The sequence below is a fragment of the Puccinia triticina genome, chromosome 4A (assembly GCF_026914185.1).
Source record: "Puccinia triticina chromosome 4A, complete sequence".
NCBI lineage: Eukaryota > Fungi > Basidiomycota > Pucciniomycetes > Pucciniales > Pucciniaceae > Puccinia > Puccinia triticina.
The window spans coordinates 164,237-182,725 of record NC_070561.1 but is presented as its reverse complement, the minus strand read 5'-3'; the positions used below and the strand labels follow the sequence as shown (position 1 = coordinate 182,725).

General features: G+C 49.5%; 5 protein-coding genes across 5 annotated transcripts; 4 read left to right on the top strand and 1 right to left on the bottom strand.

Moving 5' to 3' along the window:
* Nucleotides 1-231: 231 nt before the first annotated feature.
* Nucleotides 232-2,413, top strand: PtA15_4A15 (uncharacterized protein; the record flags this gene model as incomplete). The annotated part of the gene is made up of 8 exons (XM_053168015.1): nucleotides 232-351; nucleotides 452-539; nucleotides 615-1,054; nucleotides 1,165-1,338; nucleotides 1,436-1,610; nucleotides 1,693-1,977; nucleotides 2,066-2,221; nucleotides 2,283-2,413. The coding sequence occupies 8 exons, from the start codon at nucleotides 232-234 to the stop codon at nucleotides 2,411-2,413; spliced, it is 1,569 nt and encodes a 522-aa protein (XP_053019122.1).
* Nucleotides 2,414-2,676: 263 nt separating this feature from the next.
* Nucleotides 2,677-4,373, top strand: PtA15_4A14 (uncharacterized protein; the record flags this gene model as incomplete). Its single annotated transcript, XM_053168004.1, has 2 exons — nucleotides 2,677-3,103; nucleotides 3,181-4,373. The coding sequence occupies 2 exons, from the start codon at nucleotides 2,677-2,679 to the stop codon at nucleotides 4,371-4,373; spliced, it is 1,620 nt and encodes a 539-aa protein (XP_053019121.1).
* A 1,865-nt stretch (nucleotides 4,374-6,238) lies between these two features.
* On the bottom strand, nucleotides 6,239-7,611 carry PtA15_4A13 (uncharacterized protein; the record flags this gene model as incomplete). The annotated part of the gene is made up of 2 exons (XM_053167993.1): nucleotides 6,239-7,174; nucleotides 7,267-7,611. 2 exons carry the CDS (start codon nucleotides 7,609-7,611, stop codon nucleotides 6,239-6,241), a joined length of 1,281 nt encoding a protein of 426 aa, XP_053019120.1.
* Nucleotides 7,612-8,924: 1,313 nt separating this feature from the next.
* On the top strand, nucleotides 8,925-9,968 carry PtA15_4A12 (uncharacterized protein; the record flags this gene model as incomplete). The annotated part of the gene is made up of 2 exons (XM_053167982.1): nucleotides 8,925-9,603; nucleotides 9,715-9,968. The coding sequence occupies 2 exons, from the start codon at nucleotides 8,925-8,927 to the stop codon at nucleotides 9,966-9,968; spliced, it is 933 nt and encodes a 310-aa protein (XP_053019119.1).
* Nucleotides 9,969-12,298: 2,330 nt separating this feature from the next.
* Nucleotides 12,299-18,266, top strand: PtA15_4A11 (uncharacterized protein; the record flags this gene model as incomplete). Its single annotated transcript, XM_053167971.1, has 3 exons — nucleotides 12,299-12,301; nucleotides 16,123-16,253; nucleotides 16,328-18,266. 3 exons carry the CDS (start codon nucleotides 12,299-12,301, stop codon nucleotides 18,264-18,266), a joined length of 2,073 nt encoding a protein of 690 aa, XP_053019118.1.
* Nucleotides 18,267-18,489: the final 223 nt, after the last annotated feature.

Genomic DNA, 18,489 nt, shown 5'->3' with positions numbered 1-18,489 from the left:
TTAAGTGTGTTGTTAATTGAGAGAAAGAAGCCATGAGTTATGATCATTTTGTTTTTGTATATTTGTGGGTTGAGCTGTCAGCTGGCTGTCAGTCTGATATCTACAAATATCCAATTTTTTAAGTTTGTGTACAAAATTTGAGTGTGGGGATGGAGAAGATGTCTCAAAGGGCAATCTCGGCTTCTCCGGGACTGTGTACTGCTTTTGGACGCAGAACCGATCAGATCCACCATGTTCACCACCACCCTCCCTCGCTTCTTCATCCACCCCACCCGAGCTATCCCGGCCCTACGCTCCTCGGCCGCCTTTTCAACCCGGCCCGTCGCCCGCTCTTCGGTCTTATCCTCCAAGGTAAGCACATGTATTCTAGATCTAACTGGTATGATGCCGGTCATTGTTTTTTTTTTTAAAAAAAAAAAACTCGAGCTGACCACTGAGCCCTAACTTATAGCTCAAGAACCACGATCTGCTGAAACATAAGTCTTACGTCAACGGAGAATGGGTTGGCTCGAGCTCGTCCCGAACCTTCGCGGTGAATGGTCAGTCCAATGGAAGCTCGTGCAGCAGCTGGTCGGATATGTACATACATACTAAGGATCCTTCTCCACGCACAGATCCAGCGACTGGTGAGGAAATAGGGAGATGTCCGGACATGAACTTGGGAGATCTGGGGAAAGCGATCGAAGCAGCCACGGAGTCGTTTTCGAGGTATCGGCACAGCACGCCGGCGGTCCGCCAGAGTTATCTGCGCAAGTTCAACGGGCTGATCCTGGCGAATGCCGAGGACCTGGCGCGGCTGATTGTGGCGGAGAACGGGAAGAGCTGGAAGGATGCGCTGGGCGAGGTGAACTATGCGGCCAGCTTTGTGGACTGGTTCGCCGAGGAGGCCCTCCGCACGGACGGGATCATCGTCCCCAGCTCGACCCCTGCCGTCAGACATCTCGTCATTAAACAACCTATCGGCGTCGTCGCTGCTCTGTGTCCTTGGAACTTCCCAGCAGCTATGATCACCCGTAAGGTTGCGCCTGCTCTGGCCGCAGGCTGTTCCGTCATCGTAGGTTTTTCTTCTTCTTCTTGCACAACACTTGTTGTGGCTGAGCTTATCTCTGTTTTTTGTTACTTATACATATATATATATATAAATGTGTGTGTGTGTGTGTGTAGGTTAAAGCACCCGCAGAAACTCCATTGACTGCATTGGCCCTGGCCGAACTTGCCAACCAAGCCGGCTTTCCCGCTGGAGTCTTCAACATCATCACCACTCAGTCGGCAACGCCGGAGATCGGCAAAGCACTCTGCGAGCACGAGGAGATCCGCAAACTGTCATTTACGGGCTCGGTTAGTCCGCGAGCTCTATTAATAATCTATTCAGACGACGTTCTCAGCCTGTTTTTCTTTTCTTTTACCTGAACTCTGCAATCATCTGGACATTTAGACGGGTGTCGGCAAACTGCTCATGGCTCAATCATCATCAACACTCAAGAAGTTGTCCTTGGAGCTCGGCGGGAATGCGCCATTCATCGTCTTTGAGGATGCTGATGTTGATAAAGCTGTGGAAGGAGCTATGGCATGTAAATTCAGATGCGCTGGACAGGCCTGTGTCTCTGCAAGTGAGTGGTTCCTCCTATGTAGAATACGAGGGGATTCCAGCAGTTCAACTGGTGAGATCTGAAATCGATCGGCTGGATACAGATAGATTCTATGTGCACCAGTCGATCTATGCAGAGTTTGCCTCGAAGCTGACGAAGAAGGTATCCGAACTGAAGGTTGGCTCGGGATTTGAAGAGGGCACGTCGATAGGCCCGTTGATCGATGAGCGGAGCCTGGAGAAGGTGACGCGACATGTCCGGCTGGCCAGGGAGGCGGGTGGGGAGGTGTTGATTGGTGGGAAGCGGGTGGACGGCCCTGGATACTTCTTCTTGCCTACGGTGCTCAGTGAGGTTCCACGTGGGGTGATCGATGGCGAGGAAACGTTTGGTGAGGATGCAGTTCGTATTCTCTCGGGTGGAGGATGATTGATCGATGCTCTTTGCGCCCGCGCTCGATGATTCTTGATATGATTCAGGGCCAGTGGCCGCACTGTATAAGTTCGAGGGCGAGGCTGAGGTGGTTGCGGCGGCGAACAAGTCTGAGGTCGGCTTGGCTGGCTACTTCTACTCGAAAGACATTGGGCGGATCTGGCGGGTGGCTGAAGCCTTGGAGGTTGGGATGGTCGGTGCGAGTGAGTGGGAGATGGCTGATGATGATGGGATGGCTGGCATGCTGATGGTTCTCTCTGTTAGATACTGGGATGGTCTCGAATGCGGTCACCCCATTCGGAGGGATCAAGCATTCTGGGTTTGGGCGAGAAGGCAGCAAGTTTGGGATCGAAGAGTTCCAGACTGTGAAGTATATCGCCATGGGCGGATTGTAACCACTAAAAAATTACTAAAATAAACATAAACATATGTAAACATAAAATGAGATGTTATTTTAAATAATATTGTTTGCGGAGTGATTTAGAGTGATGTATGTATGTGGTTGGGGTGTCACTTCAGCCTGTGTATGTACATACATACATACATAAGAGTGGGCCGACCAAAAACCAGAAACAACCAACAACAACCAACAACCAACGACACCAACAGCAACAACAACACCCTACAACCTACACCCTGCAACCTACAACCTACAACCATGCTAATCAGCAACAGCCCAGCCGAACAGCAGAACGAGTTCAGAGAACTCTTCACCACCCACTTCGTCAGAGAACTCAACACACTCGACCCAGAGCCTGAAACACCCCCAAACGAACCCAGCAGCAGCCCAGGCCACCGAATCGATATCGAAACGATCAGACGAGTCAGTCGGCAGATGCGCGAACTCAACAGGCAGGCGGGCATCCCCGACTACCGTCCAGAGCGCAGGACAATACAACCCCCCATAACCAACTACCTCCGACCGCTCTCCTCAGCCAGCCCCCCGAGACCCATCCCCCCCTCAAACAGCTCATCCATCGAACTAACCCAGGCTGGCCAGGAACGTGCAAACGAGTTCAGGGAACACTCCATCCAGAGACGATCCACCCATCGCACGCTGCCGAGCCTGTCGGATCTCGATAATCGTAAGCTGATGATCACCTCCAACGGAAGAGCATTTCGCTTCTAATCATCTACACCCCTCCCTCCCTATCTACCCCAGACTCATTACTCGAAGCGCTCAAGAGATGGGGCGAAAACCGGAAAAGAAAGCACCAGGACTCGCTCAGTGAACCCCACTCACATCGATCCTCCTTCCGAGCCTCCCAGACCTCAGGAGATCTCAACTCTAGCAGTCACCCCACGACAGCCGAGCTGGCAGAGGCAGCAGCACGAGAATCCAATGCCCGTCGCTGCTTGCCGGCCTTCTACACCCCAGACGACGAACAACTGAAAGTGAGAACGATGGTGATCCCGATAGATACCAATCCGATGGAACGCAGGAAGATCATCGTCGCTTGCTCGAAAGATGGCAGTCTCCGATGGAAAGATAGCGACCAGAAAACGGTCTACGAGCGCTCCAAGGACGGCTTGGTCGGCGAAGAGATCGGGGAGATCGAGTTTGATTACCTCTGTTTACCCAAGAAGTCGCTCCGAAAGTCATCCTCGAGTCCACTCCACTCCAACCGCTCGAATCCCAACACCAACAGCAGCAGCAGCAGTAGTCCGACTAGAGAATCCTCCAACCACCGCGCTCACCCATCATCGGCCCCTGAGACGGACACCGGCAGAGCGTTCAGGGAAGCGCTCGAGAACATCAACGAGGCCAGGGCCCACCAGCCACGCACCCTGCGAGCCCACTACGACCTCCAACGATGGCACCTCGAGCGGCCCGGGTACCACCGCTACGCCGACCCCAGCCTGCTCGCCCGGCGCGGCCGCTACCCCGCGGGCTCCGAGCTGGCCGCCCACATCCGGCCCCGGTCCGACAACCGCGCCCAGGAGCCCGCCGCCGCCGCTGCTGCTGCTACCACAGGGCCCGCGAGACTCTCGAGGAGCTCGACCAGCTCCGTCGTCAGCAGACTCACTCGCAGACCTATCCGCTGGTTCGAGAGACCATCGATCACCGACTTGCCCTCTATCATGGACTACGCCGGCACCCGTCCCTCGACCAACCCGGAACTCAACCCGCTGCCGCCCATCTCCTCCTACGCCTCCTCCTTCTCCTCCATCAGACCGTTCTCTACAGCCACCAACTCAGCCTCAGCCTCGGCCTCGGCCGCCATGAACGATCTCAATACGGCACGCGATGCGCTCAATGATAACGTCGAGGCGCTCTACCAAGAGCTCTATAACCCGAACCATCCCCTCGACCAGTTCCTCTTCTCCTCCACGATCCAGCGCTCCAGACCTTGATCTCACTCTCTCCCTGTTCATCCTCTGGCCCTTACCTTAGTGTATCCTGTTTTCATTCTAGCTCCCTCGTATCTCGTTTCCTGATAGAAGATTAACAAGTTACTTATAGAGGGAGAGAGAGATGTATATGTGCTTTAGATATACACCGTTATCGTCTTATCTCCCCTCCCCTCCCTTCCTTTTCCTTTCTATTTTCTTCTTGGCTTCTGTCTCGTTCCTTCTTTGTGTAACTCCTCCTGCTTCTGCTTTTGATACTGCTGTTCTCCCGATACATCTGCTCGTTGTTTTGTGTCTCGCCTGTGTTATTCCTGGCTCTGGTTTCTGTTGCGTGCTTGTGGCGAGCGGGCGGTCGGCCATATACTTAATAGTAGTAATAATGATACAGATGAGTGAATGAATACCAGTCGGGATCTCAGCAGTGGCGCTCCTTGGACGCTCGCGGGCGAGGCTGGGTGATTCAAATGGTGGTGGTTGAGGGCAAGAGGCCCGGACAAGCCTTCACAATTGTAAATGTTTAGCAAATGAGGAGTCAAACATAGATTATTATTTTTTCAATTTCAAGGAAACATAATAGGGGGGTTCACGGACCTGGAGCCAATATTATCACATTTTTAAACAAAATTTTGCAAATTTTGCAATCTGTTCAGATTCTCCTGGAAACAATAAATCTGAATTTTGAAAGTTTCATGAAACTTTACTGTTAAAATTTGATAACAATTGCCTTGAAGTTGTCTGCGTGAACCAACCTATTGTATTGATACCATATGATATGACTTGAGGACTTCCTGGTAAGATCTACAGAAACCAGATCTGGAGCATCTACATGGGAGAACTTCCTGTGGGCTAAAATGCTTGATGAGGAGGGAAAGGCTAAACCTTACTAGTTGGTGAAAATTAATTGAGGTTGAGGTTTCACCCGCAAACAAGGTTTGGTGGCTCCCTCAAAATCAGGCCATTTAGGCTACGGGAAGTCCTCCATTCCCTCACAAAGTTTATATTTTCTGACTCTGAATTGACTTCCCCAAAAGCTACAGCTTTGGCTGGGATGTAGCTTGATTTAGAGGGAGGTGCTAAGCCTTGTTTGCTGTTGAAAACTCAATCTCAATCAGTTTTCACCAGCCAGCAAGGTTTGGCCTTTGCCCTGTTATGTGTAGAATAAGGCCCTGTTTGTTAGCTGTATAAATGATAAATATGCTGGAGGAAAGTTATATCCTGGTGAAACCTTATCTTTTGTGGTAATCCCATGTCACAAAAAATACATTATTCATCATGCTCAATTATGAAACAACAAACAGAACCTAAGAGTAATTAGTATGAATACTTCCTGTCTCAATCATGCATTGTGGCATTTGATCAAACATTATAAATGTGGTGTTTCACATGACACATGAACACTTAATTCCCTGCAAAAAAAGGTGAGCTCACCAAAATGCCACCTGACTTCACAAGTGTTGAAGCACTCACAAACAAGGCTGTCACTTTCTTCATGTGAAATTCAAATCCTTCTTACGATTTGGAGGGTTTTGATGGCTGAATTTGAGCTTTTATGGTGTACTGACTTGGAGACCCAATTTCTCAGGGCACATCATTTCCACTTTCTCTCCTGCATAGAACATAATCTGACCAAATTCACTCGGATGATCAGGATGATCCCTTATGAGTGTGAACAAGTAGGTTTGCTGAGCAGAAACATTTTATTAAGAATAACAATTTAGTTTTCACATTTCTTTAGACATTAATGCTGAATGAATGGAATATAACCACTGGCACAAAATTAACTATTGAACTTGACTCGGAGGGTACTTAATTAACAGAAAAAGAAACTATTCGGACAAAGGTAAATGAATATTAGGGCAATTCAATACTCAACAGACAGCTTTTAATGCTGTTAGGTTGTTGGGGCTTTTTGATTGGGATACAATGGGGAGAAGCGGCTGTGAAGGTCTATTTCTTGTTGTCAGGTGATACTTCTCGGGACGAGCCTCTTGGTCTTTGACCGCAGTATACGCGACCGACCCCCCGAGAATGACGACAATACCGACGAATCTATTCAATGTGATGATATCACCAAACAAGACCGCGCCCAAAATCGTCTGCAGGACGCCACGGACGGCCGAGGAAACCATGTGGGTTACCGGAGAGGTGATCTTGATTGATAAGAATCCAGCCAGCGAGATTAGGAAGCCGAAGAGCCCAGTGACAAGAGCGCCGACCAAAAACGTATTAAGGTCTCGTCCGCCTTCTGATAGAAGGGCACTGAAGGTGCTGATTTCCGAGGTGAATGGGATCAACGGCAGCAAGAAGATGGCCGAGACGAGGTTGTTGTAATACGACAGTTCGATTGCTGAGCTTGTGACCGATAATGAACGCTTGACGACGATGGCATGAACCGAAGTGGTAATGCTGCTGAGCACTCCAAGCGCGACACCGATCCGGGAGGTATAGAGATGGTTTGATCGCACGCCCCAAAGGAATCCAACGCAGACGACTAGAACGGTTGACAGAATATTGGGACTCGGGCGGGAGTGAAGGAAGAGGTAGGATGCTAGGACGGTGAAGGGGAGGACAAGTCCTCTGGCGATTTGATAGAAAGAGGCATCGACATATTGAAGACAGAAGGTGTTGAAGATCAGGCCAATAACGTTGATAGAAATCAGCGGAAGCAATTTTTGGCCCATCTTCAGATCCAGCGTGGGTATCTCCAAGAAGCCCATCAGGCCGGCTAGTTTGAGTAAAGCCGTCGCGAGTAGTAGTTGACAGAACAGAAATGTTATCGGTATTGCGGTCGCGCGTAGAACCCACTAATCAGAAGTAGCCAACAAAGATAAATACTTCAGTTTTTTTTTTGGAGTGTCTATATCATGAGCTTGCAGGATGGGAGAAGATAACGAACCTTGTTTGCAAATACCATGACAATGGCCGCGACTAAGTAGAACAGGATCACAGCAGCGACCTTCAATTTCGAGGGCGATCCCTCAGCCGTCTCGGGGGTTCCATCACCGTGGGGCTTGAGCTTTAACTGGCGCGAACAAAGGCTGATTTTCTCTTGCGCAGGCGACTGAGTATCCGCGTAAGTGGGTGGTAAGGTGCCAAAAGTGGCAGTCGGACTGAGGGAGGTGGCACGCGATGTGAGGCCTATCGACTGGGCGGGCGAGATGTGACGGGTGAAGTGCTTGTTGTACAGAGGAAGCTCGGATTGCTCGTCGAATGAAGACTTGGACTTGTTCCATTCCAGCATGATGATATCGCGAAATCGTTGGCCTCAAGAAATCTGATTTGTATCAGAAAGGATATTAGACCCAAATGCAAATGGATGAAATCTGGTATGATTGGTGATGAGAATGAGAGGATCAGATGGTGGTTTGGGGGCCCATTGCCTGCCAGTCGATGGCCATTTTATATGACGCGGGGTGTCTGTGAGCAGGACGCGCATCGTGTTCTTCTAGGCTGGGGCTAACTGCGATCAGGGGAAGAGAGGCCGAGCACAAGCTATCATGCGTCGGGCTCTATCCAAATGGGCCGCTGTACCCTTCTCCCTTGGTCATGCAGCTACCAGATCGCGTTGCCGTGGATTATTCCATTTGAGAGAGGGATGTGTCGGGGGAGGCGATGGTCGGACTCTTGTTCTCGTCGCAAATATTTATCCCTTCCTTTTATGTTTATTCCTTTCGTTGCTTCTCTTCTCGTTCGCTTTCGTTTCCCTGCCACCGGCGGCCGTTCTCGTCTGTATCAAGTACATAGGCATTGTGCTTGAAGCGCTTGTAGGGGGAATCGATCTTCAGGTCTCTCTGGCACATAATTAAGGCATGAAATGGCTCAAACAAGGGCTGGCCGGCCATAAAACCGACCGCCAATGACAATCATCATCCGAGTACCGTGATCTGATACGCCATGGAAGTGGGTTTTGAGGAATTGCCATTTGACCATATACCTTTCCTTTTGTTTTTTATATTCAACCAGCCCTTTAATCTGCATCCGAGTTATTTTTCCTTTTCTTTATCCTGGCACCTGGACTCGCACTTCCTGTGCTCGGGGCATATTTTACACACCGTTTCTCCATTAGACTGCATCGATTCCTCTAGGTTACTGGTTCCTAGCTATGGTCCTTCAGGCTTATGTCATGCCAACCTTCACACCGCCACACGGGCCAATTCAGCTGACCATCAACGGCTTCGGAATCGCATAAGCCTATTATCCCTGAAATTTAAGGGGCATGGGCATCATAAGGCTTCCTAAAGGCCGGATGACGGCGGATAAAATCCGCTGGCTGTGGTGCAGACCTCTCATGAATCTGACTAATCCTCGGTTCGTGCTGCTCAACTTGGGCACTCAAGCACTCAGCCACAGGCGGATATGACCCCTGCTGACCTGTGGCTGGCAGATCCTACTCCCTCAGCCATGGTTAATTTCCGGGATGCGACTGAGTAGGAATCAGCGAAATGGCTCCTATAAAAAGCCGCTGTTGCAGTGCTTCTGCCTGCTTTTTCGGCAGCAACTCTTCCACCAGTTATCAAACTAATAACCGATCATCCTATCCATATTTTGTCAGGCATGTCCAGAACCCGCGTCTCGATAGGCTCCCCGCAGGAGTTCCTCAATGAAGAGAATGAAGCGGGAAAAAGGGCGAGACTTTCCGATCAAGAAAAGTATCCGGCTGGGGAAATTCAGCGCATGGAAGAATCCGAACGCGCTTCAGGTGCTGCGAAGAGGCCCAGGGTGTGCTGTGACTCGGGAGAGAGGCCCGAAGGATCTGTGGACACGGAAAGTACTTCAAGTTCAAAGTCACCCCAAACCACGAAAGATTCGGACGAGTCTTTTCAATGCCGAGGCCTGAAATATGAGCCTGGACGACGTAGGCTTGATGCTCATCAAAACTCGGATGGTTCATTCCAATGCCGAGGCATGCAGCATCAGCCTGAACTATTCGGGCATGACTCCTCTGAAGAATCGTTTCGATGTCGAGGCCTTTCCGTCGAGGGACAGTCTGTTCTATCTGGGACTAATCTTTGCGCACAAGAGTCGGATACGCGTGTCTCTGCGGAAGAGTCTTTTCAATGTCGAAGCCTTTCTAATACTATGCAGGACCAGCCTGTCCTATCTAGGCCGGAGCCTCGCCCACAAGCCTCAAATTCCTGGGCCTCTATCCGAGGCAACACCAAGCCTAGAAAGAATAAGAATTTCCTAGGCTTGACTTTAGATCTCAGAGCCATATCCAATTTCAAGATCGAAGGTTCGGCAGCTATTACAATAACTCATTTTCAATCCAATCTTCTTTTGAGACCAAAACTTTTCTGATTCCCGGATTATTTCTTTTCCATTCATGCTACATAACCCAATTTAGATCGTCACCGAGGTGCTATCCAACCCGAAGTTCCGCGCAATCCAAGGTTGGAAGTAGCTGCCCCAGTCCCCCCTATCGTCAGCAGTCCCTCGTCGCCAAGCTATTTCATCGAGACCGGCGTCAGCAGAGCTGGAATACCGATGTTGGGAAGTTCAAGACTTCGGACGCTGAAACTGGAGAGAAAAAACAAGGGTCGTCTTGAGGGAATCAAAAAGGTTTTCAAAAAACTCATGAGAATCTCAAAGATCAAATGAAAAAAACTAAGGGTGATGATCACGGTGGAGGTAGAATGACGCTGTTTGTGCAGTATCGACATTTGACATAAACTTATAATCACACCTTTCCGTTTTTCCTTGTATTTAAGATTCAGATCATGCATACTCTTCGTATTTCCCTAGTCCTCCATTAACTTCCTTTTGGACTAAAATATATCATTCCTTGTAAGAATCAGTCATCATCCATCAATTATGATGCATCCCAACGGATATCAACAGACAATTATAACATAGGCCCCGTTTGGACGCCCGGTGTGATATTATAAATCACATAATAATATACATAACACAAAAGTGAAAAGCCAATTGTCATAAAATCAATTATGCAACCAGCACATTTATGACAGGTCTGTTTGGCGCTTCCACTCAATAATCATATAGTACTCATTTATTACAAGTCTGTTTGGCAAACCAAAATTCACTTGGTGTCATACACACTCATCACCATCCCCCACAATGTCGCCTCCCAGCATGCTTCAGCAAAAACAACAGTACCAGCTCCGACGAAAGAGGATGGCACTTTTCATCATTATCCTGATCGGCCTCCGTCAGTGGTCGAAGACAATCAAACATCCGTACAACGATAGCATCTTAACGGGTCATGAATATGTTAGATACATCCTGAACGGTAACCGACTACGAGCTCAGGCCATGTTCCAAATCTCAATCGATGTGTTCAGAATCTGTTTGGACGAGCTGCTTTCAATTGATAGTGAACCAGTCTCAAGGCTAGTAAGCATGAATGAACGGTTTGCAATCTTCCTCTACATTGTCGGACAAAACGCGACCAACCGGCAAGCTCAAGATCGTTTCCAGCATAGTGGCGAGACTATCTCACGCATTTTCCACCACATCATCCATCTCTTGCTCCAGCTGCAGAGCAAGTACATCGTTTCTCCTCCTCGCGACGTTGGGCACAAATCTATCCTCAATAACCCAAAGTTTATGCCGTTCTTTGAAAGGTGTATTGGGGCAATGGACGTGTGCCACATCCCAGCAAGTGTACCTGAACACATGGCCGGCCCTTATCGTAATTGCAAAGGAGGATTATCACAAAATGTCCTCGGTGTTGTGGACTTCGACATGAAATTTACATACATGATGGTTGGCTGGGAGGGGTCTGCTCACGACTCAAGAGTCCTTGGAAGCGCCATGGCCGAGGACTTCAGAATCCCAAACGGCTCTTTCTACCTCGCCGATGCGGGGTACTCCCTCTCAAAGGGTATTCTTGTTCCGTACCGAGGGGTTTGCTATCACTTGCGCGAAAATGCACAGGCAGGAAAACGGTATGATTCCAAGCTTTCTGTTTTTGTTGGCTTAGTTGCTTATTAAGATGATGTTGTCAGGCCAGCAAACAAAGAAGAACTTTATAACCTCAGGCATTCAATGCTTTGTAACGTTGTTGAGCGTACATGACAGCTTTTTATCTTTGGTTGTCCAAGGAAATCTTGAGTTCAATTTCCCTTTCTTGTTGAAGTGTCAATCTAGCACTGCTTAACACACCGTTGCTTACACATCCAATCACCATTGGGGCAACACCACACATCATCATAAGCATACATCTACTGTATTCAACTGCAACATAGCAATGTGTACTTAGCTCAATGGTTAGAGCATCACTCATGAATGCTGAGTATGTGAGTTTGACTCTCCCAGTACACGAGGTTGTGGGTTCAACACCCACTTCACTCGGACCTTTCTTTTCACTTGTTCATTATTTCTATCCAGGCCTGGGCATGCTTGTTGGTGCGGATCACAAGAAAAGTGATTGCGTTGGCTTTGTTTTGCAAGACGTTGAATCCGGCTACGAGCTCATCAAGGCTGAAATTCATGGCAAAAGCATCTTGGAATTTCTCGAGGGCTTGGTTTACTGGTGAGGTTGATGTAGTTTTGGGCTGAGGGTTGGAAGCCAAGCTAACTTAACTAAGTCCCTCTCTATGTGGAGGGAGGACGCTGTCCCGCAGGGACCCTCCGAAGGAGGGACTTATGCGCTAAGTCACTTGGCTTGCGTATGAGGATTAGGAAAAAGTGGTTTTTTTTTGAAGCTCTCTACAGCTACCCTCACACCCTTGGCAGTTACCAAGTTGCCCACCAAAAGAAGCGGCTTATCTGGGAGAATCAAGCCGTGCGCTTCATGATGTTGGAAATGCTCAGCAGGTTCTCCCAGCTGACTCTTTTTGATTGCAAGCAACATTTGGCTTTTTCATGTTCAGTCTGTATCATCCACCACATCTGACACTCAACATCAACTGCATAGAATACAGCTGGTGAAATCAGAAGCTTGCACCATAATAACAGACCCGAACACCATGGTATGTGTGTATTGTTCGATGCAGTGCCGATGCATGGAAGACGCTGGACTACAGGCAGATGCCATAACACATATTCCAGATGCGCACAAAACTTCATGGCAGCGTTGTGGCCCAACCTTGAGAGCTGAAGGGAAGCGGTCAAGGTGAGCAGATGCGCACGAGTGAGGCCATCATTTAAATCAAAACAAGGAAGCAAAATGTTCAGAAAAGCATGAGTAGGTTGAGTTTTAAAATTTTCCCCAGCCATTTGCTTAATCCTCACAGGCCGCGGGGGCGACATAGCCCGTAAATCCCTCCTCCGGAGGTCGCTTCGCTCCCCCGAGGAGGAGGGACTTAGCTAAGTTAGGAAGCCAAGAATGCTTCAGCCAGACAATCAATCGAGCTTTCAAACCGGTTGCCTGAGGTCACTTGGTGTTGGCGGGGAGGACAGACGCCCAGACGCTGAGTCTGAGTAGTCTGAGTTGGTTGGTTTCCATTCTCCAAGTCTTCAGCTGAATTCACGTCGTCACCAGAAGGTACGGCCTCTGCACATGCATTGATAGTCTCGTTCCCGGATGTGCAACGCAATACTCCACTCGCCGTGTTTCCCTCAAAGATTACTTGGTAGTCACTGTACTCTGGGAAGGGAGTGTTCTTGAATCGCTTCGCATTGGGGTGCAACTAGGAAGGTTCAATGAGTCAGGCATGAACTTGTCCTACAGAGCATGAAATGAAAACTTACGACTAAGAAAGAGTTCCAAACATCTTCCGAGGCTGTGAACATGCATTCAGCCTCGTTCCAACCAAAACCACTTGCTCCTTTGCAAGCCAAAAAAGCATCCCAGACCTTCTTGAAGGTCTGGTTGAACTTAGACTTAGCCTTCCCAACGGTGAACTCAACGCCTGGGAACTCTTTTGCCAGCTTGATTGCAACAGATTGATGTACCTCAGGTTTGAAGCCAGCTTCGCCTTGCTTGCCCGATTCAACCGCTTTCACATACATCTTGAGTGCGCTGCGTTCCATACCGGCCGTCCAGATGAGATTCTTGGTCTTGTTTTTTTCAGGGCTGTCCTCAATTTGGGTCTGGTTGTTTTGAGATTGAGAGTTGGTACCAGTGGCTTGACTAGATTGCTGAGTCTGATTTGATGGAGTAGCCGGAGTAGCCAAAGATGCTTGAGAATTCTTCTCTTTGCGAGCCTGTCCAGCGCGCTTTGGGGTTACATGAAGCTTGAGAGGCTTGGCCTGATAAGTTGGTTGAGAAGATTGTGGTCGGGCCATTTGATTTTTGTGATGGTAGACACTGAGAAGGGGCAACCATGTTGATATGTGGGACTTGTGGTTCGATATGTCGGACTTGTGGAAGCAACATTTTCAGGCAAGATATCACCGCTTATTACCCGGAAATAGAGGTCGGGACCTCTAGTATTTTTGAAATGGCGGGGGTGATAGATTTTGTGTGATGCGGAGTAATGTAGTTTATTATATTACTGGCTGCCCCAAACATCAAATAAGGAGGTGTTATACCCCGGTCAACCCCCGTTATAAATCACCCAATTTATAACTGAATTTGGGGCGTCCAAACGGGGCCGTATGTATTGAAATCTATACCGTATGATTATTTGCTCTTGGGCCCTGTTTGTTGGTGGCATAAGCAAGCATAATAAATATTCTGAAGGCAAGTGAAATCCTGGTGAAGCCCCCTTTTTTCAGTAAGGGTTTTCAGATGTCACAAAAAATACATGCAATATCAATATACAGTCAAGTCTCTATTAACCCATATCCCTTCCAGTCATTTTACAAATTTGGTGGACCACTTGGGTTGATTATAAGCACTAGACTGTATCTCATCCTTTCTCTGGCACAAATTCAATTCTAGAATCACTGGCTTCTTTTCACTTCCTTTTGTAACTTGACACCAATAGTGGCTTCCTTTTCCATATAGTTTTAGGGCCTTGGAAAAACAACTCCCAGAATTGAGTGATGTCCATGCAACCGCTCCTGGTGGTCCTGACATGGTTGTCTCAACCAACTCTTTAGTCACAGCCTTCTTGGAAGTTTTTTTCCCAATTGCAATTCCACAACTGGGAGTTGTTGAGATAATTTTCCTGACAATCTCATTTATTGTTTTTGGGAGTTGGCCAACTAAAACCTCTGCCCGTTTGGGAGTTGGGCTACATGCATATGCATATAATCACAGACTGGACTCAAACCAAGTCACTCAATTCTGGGACTTCACAGCAACCTCAATCAACCAACCCAGCACACACACCACACAGAACACAAACAATCCCAACAGCTCAAGTCATGCTTATTACACTTTTTGCTTTTTGGATCTGATCATGACCCCGGGCCCTGCAACCAACATCCAGGTACCAGGTTAAAGCCCAACATCTGGGTAGAATTAATGGCCTAGCTGCCATCAGGGTCAGCCTGACCTTCCGGAATTTTTCTCCTCCCAATGTATGCCTTGCAAACTTTTTCTGCAGGGGCAGATGAGCTGTTCTGGTCATTGAGAGGTCCTCTCCTCAATGACCAGCTACCTGTTCTGGTCATTGAGGACCTCTTGATGATTCATCTATTCCGGTCATTGAGGACACCTCTTGATAACCTTTTTGATGAACGTGCTACTTGGTGCTGGGTGCCCCTTATTGGTAAAAACTGCACAGGTACAAGTGGTGCAAATGGTACCCAGGTCTGTTTTGAGATTCTCTACCTAGACTTGTGCTCCTTGGGTGATTCTTGTGTATGTTGCCATTGTTGCAGTGAGCTGGAGCGTTCAGGTGTGGCATACCACACCACTCAAGCCCCTCCAAAGATTATTTTTGCAATTCCAACCTCAACCGCGGTCATTAAAGGTCCTTGGTCCTCAAATAAAGCCGTTAGTGACACCACCAAAGATATGATAGCTGCTACTGCAGCCGCTCAGGCCTGCAAGAATAGGTTTTTGGCCTTCCAACTGTTGTCAAAGGTCCTCTGGCTGTAAATCAAGCTAGTGAAGCCATCAAAGCCCCAACCACCACCAAAGATATGATAGTGGCAACTTTGGCCTCTCTCTGATCTCTTATTTTTTTTCTTCCTTTTTCTCAGCAATTTGATATGCTTGTTCAGAAGTACATGCAAATTTGGTGCCTTTGCAGCTTGACATATGTATTTGGCAAGGAATAGATGTGTGATGACTCCCAAAAGTCTGGAACTCACAGGCCAATTCAGGTGGCCAACTCCCAGGAATAATTAAATAATAATAAAATGAGATGGTTGAGGAAATTATATTGATGACTCCCAGTCAGGACATTGTAATTGGGAGAAACTATCCTCAAGAAGGCCACAACAGAAGAGTGGGTCAAGGCAACCATGTCAGGACCGCCGGGAGCCGTTGTGCGGATGTCACTCAATTCTGGGAGTTGTTTTCCTACAACCTAGGATTCATTTTTCCAAGGCCCTAATTTCAATCATTTGAATTTTCCAGATGACCAAGGTGGAAAGTGAAAGATGAGCTTTGAAAAGTGTTTGGTGAAAGGCATCCACTAGTTTCCAACATCAACAAGAACCGGCACTTGTACTGAATGTGAGCGCAGCCCATCCAGGACTTGAGCCAAGCTGATCATGGGTGTTTCATGTTTAGAATCAAATTGGCTGAGGTCTCTGTCAGTCTGCAAGTGTTTTGAGATGAACCACCCTTCAATGTCACTCCATGGGCTCAGCACACAATTAACACCAGGCCCGGCCAGTTAGTTCAACTTGCAGCAAATCGAAGAAAATGATTAAGTGGGAGTGATTACGTCGGCTGGCTGGTCCCCGCGGGGTTGAGTAATCTTGTTGGGGTGGTGCTGCTGCTGTGAAGGGCAACAGCAACTGGCCCAGATACAGAACGGCTGAGTTCCCCCTCCCCAGCGAATCAGCACTTCTCCCCAGCAAGCTCGTGCTCTTAACCAGTTGGCTGCCACTCCCCCCACACTCAAAGCACAGAACCATGTCAGTCTGCACTCCTGTCCTCGGTGGCAGCTTATAATGGTTAGCTAACTGAACTCGCCCTATGCCCCCCACAGGCCGCTGCCAATCGAGACCCCTGCCCCAAAGGCTTCTTCGATCATCAAGCGTTTCCAGCAGACTATCGACAATCTCGATGGTCAACCAGCCCTGCCGCTGCCCAAGCCACGGCTGAGCCAAGACCCAGAGGAGATCGCCCAGAATCGCAGGTCGTGGAGTGTCGGCAGTGGCGGCGCACCGCTCCCGCTCAACCAGGTCGCCTGGACCGCCCCTCCAGGCAGCCAGCTCTCAAAATCGTCCGACGCCGCGCGATCCGAAGCCGACCCCCAGTCCAGCCCCTTCAGCTCCCATCTCATCAACACTTGCCGGTCCCCACAATCACTCGCCGATAACAACAAAGCCGATCCAACCATCCCTTCCCAGCTCGACATCCCCCTCACCCCGCCCATCCACCAATCCCCAGATCTTTCCAGGCTGGCCGACCTATCCCAGTCCGATCTGGCCGTCCAGAAACCCCCGTCCAGCGCGACTAACAACACCAAAGCAGCCTCACCCCGGCCCAAAGTCAAAGCAACCATCTCCTCCGATGCCCGTCAAATCGTTCGTTCCCGCAAACAGACCAACATCACCGCCCCAACGGCTGCCTCACTAGCCAAGATCAGAGCGTCTGATAACGCTCGCTCCCAATCTCAGTCCAACGGCCCAACCACCAGAAATCAGCCAACCAACACTCCGGCTGGAGCCCTGGGTGCGAACAACCTGCCCAAGAGTGCGTCTACCCAGAGAATCGCAAAGCCGCCCAGCTCTGCCTCAAAGCCTGCCGCTGTCAGGAAAGACTCCGATCCGGCCCATCTTCGAGACATCCGAGCGGCCAGCGCGAGTACGCCCAAGGAACGGACACGGATGGAGAGCATCAGGGCATCAACACCAGCCCCCTCAACCGCGTTCAAGAAATCGGTGATTGCCAAGACCAAAGTGCCCCCTTTGCCCAACTTTGGCCCTGCTCCGCCAGCCAACGCGAAGACAGCGCCCCCTTCACCTGCACCGCCCGTCAAGCTCACCAGACGAGTCATATCAGCCGATCCACAAAAATCAACCAAGCCAGCACCCGCACCGAGCAATCCCACTGGCTCGGCCACCAAACCAATAGACAAACGACCCCTCCAACGCACCCGAGTCGCCAGTGTGGCCACACCGATCTCGAGTGGGATCAAAAAATCACCTAGTCTCAAATCTAGTGCTGCCCAGCCTTCCGCCCGGGTAGCGAGTGCGGCCAGCCCGAAGCTGACGGTCACTGGCACGAGCGGGATGACCCGCACGCCCGACTTGAGCACCCCGAAGGCTAAGACTCGCACATCCTCCGTCAAAGGCTCTTCGACGACCGTTAGGAAATCACCCATCTTGCCTAGCGTGCCCTTTCCCGAAGGTTCATCGGACCAAGCCTCCATCAAATCGGCCAAGAAACCCTCGAGCGCGGTGACTTCTGGAAAGAGCCGATCGGCCTCCCGAACTCCGACCCAGCTCATGAATGAGAGCCCGCCAACTAAAGAATCTAACGATGTTGAAGCTGCGGGTCAAGATCCAGTCACAAGCGTGGAAGAGGGGACCGAGGGGCTAGAGGCTGCTCTGGGCAGTTCGGCAGAGGAGACCAGCGTACCTGCTGGAGAAGCCGCCAAGGAGCCCGAGGCGAGCGTGACGGAGGGTGTCGAAGATCCAGTGCCCAGCTTGGCCGATCGAGATGTCGATCCGAGTGCTATAGGAGAGCACGCCGAGCCTCCGACGGTCGCGGTCGTCGACATCAAAGCGGCCAAGGAGGACCAGGAGGACCAGGAGGAGGTGGGAATGGTGCTCGAAGAACTCGAGGGCCTCAAACTGGCCCATCTGCCACTCGAGCAGCTCCACAAACATCATCGTCTGCCTGAGGCGGCTGACGAGGACGAGTCTTCTAGGCCGGACTTCGATGCCTCGACGACCACTAACACCGACGGCGAAGAATAAGCTCTCCTCCCCTTTCTTCATTTTCATTGTCTCTTGTTTACGCTGGATCGGTCGGACTAGCACTCTTCGATCACCTTCTCTGGCTTCAAGCTTATGATTCTTCCGCCTCAATCAATCAATCAACAATAGACACACACACACACACACACATATATATATATATATATATATATATATACTGGTGCTTATTCGACTCCCCCCTCAATTCTCTCTTCTTACTTAT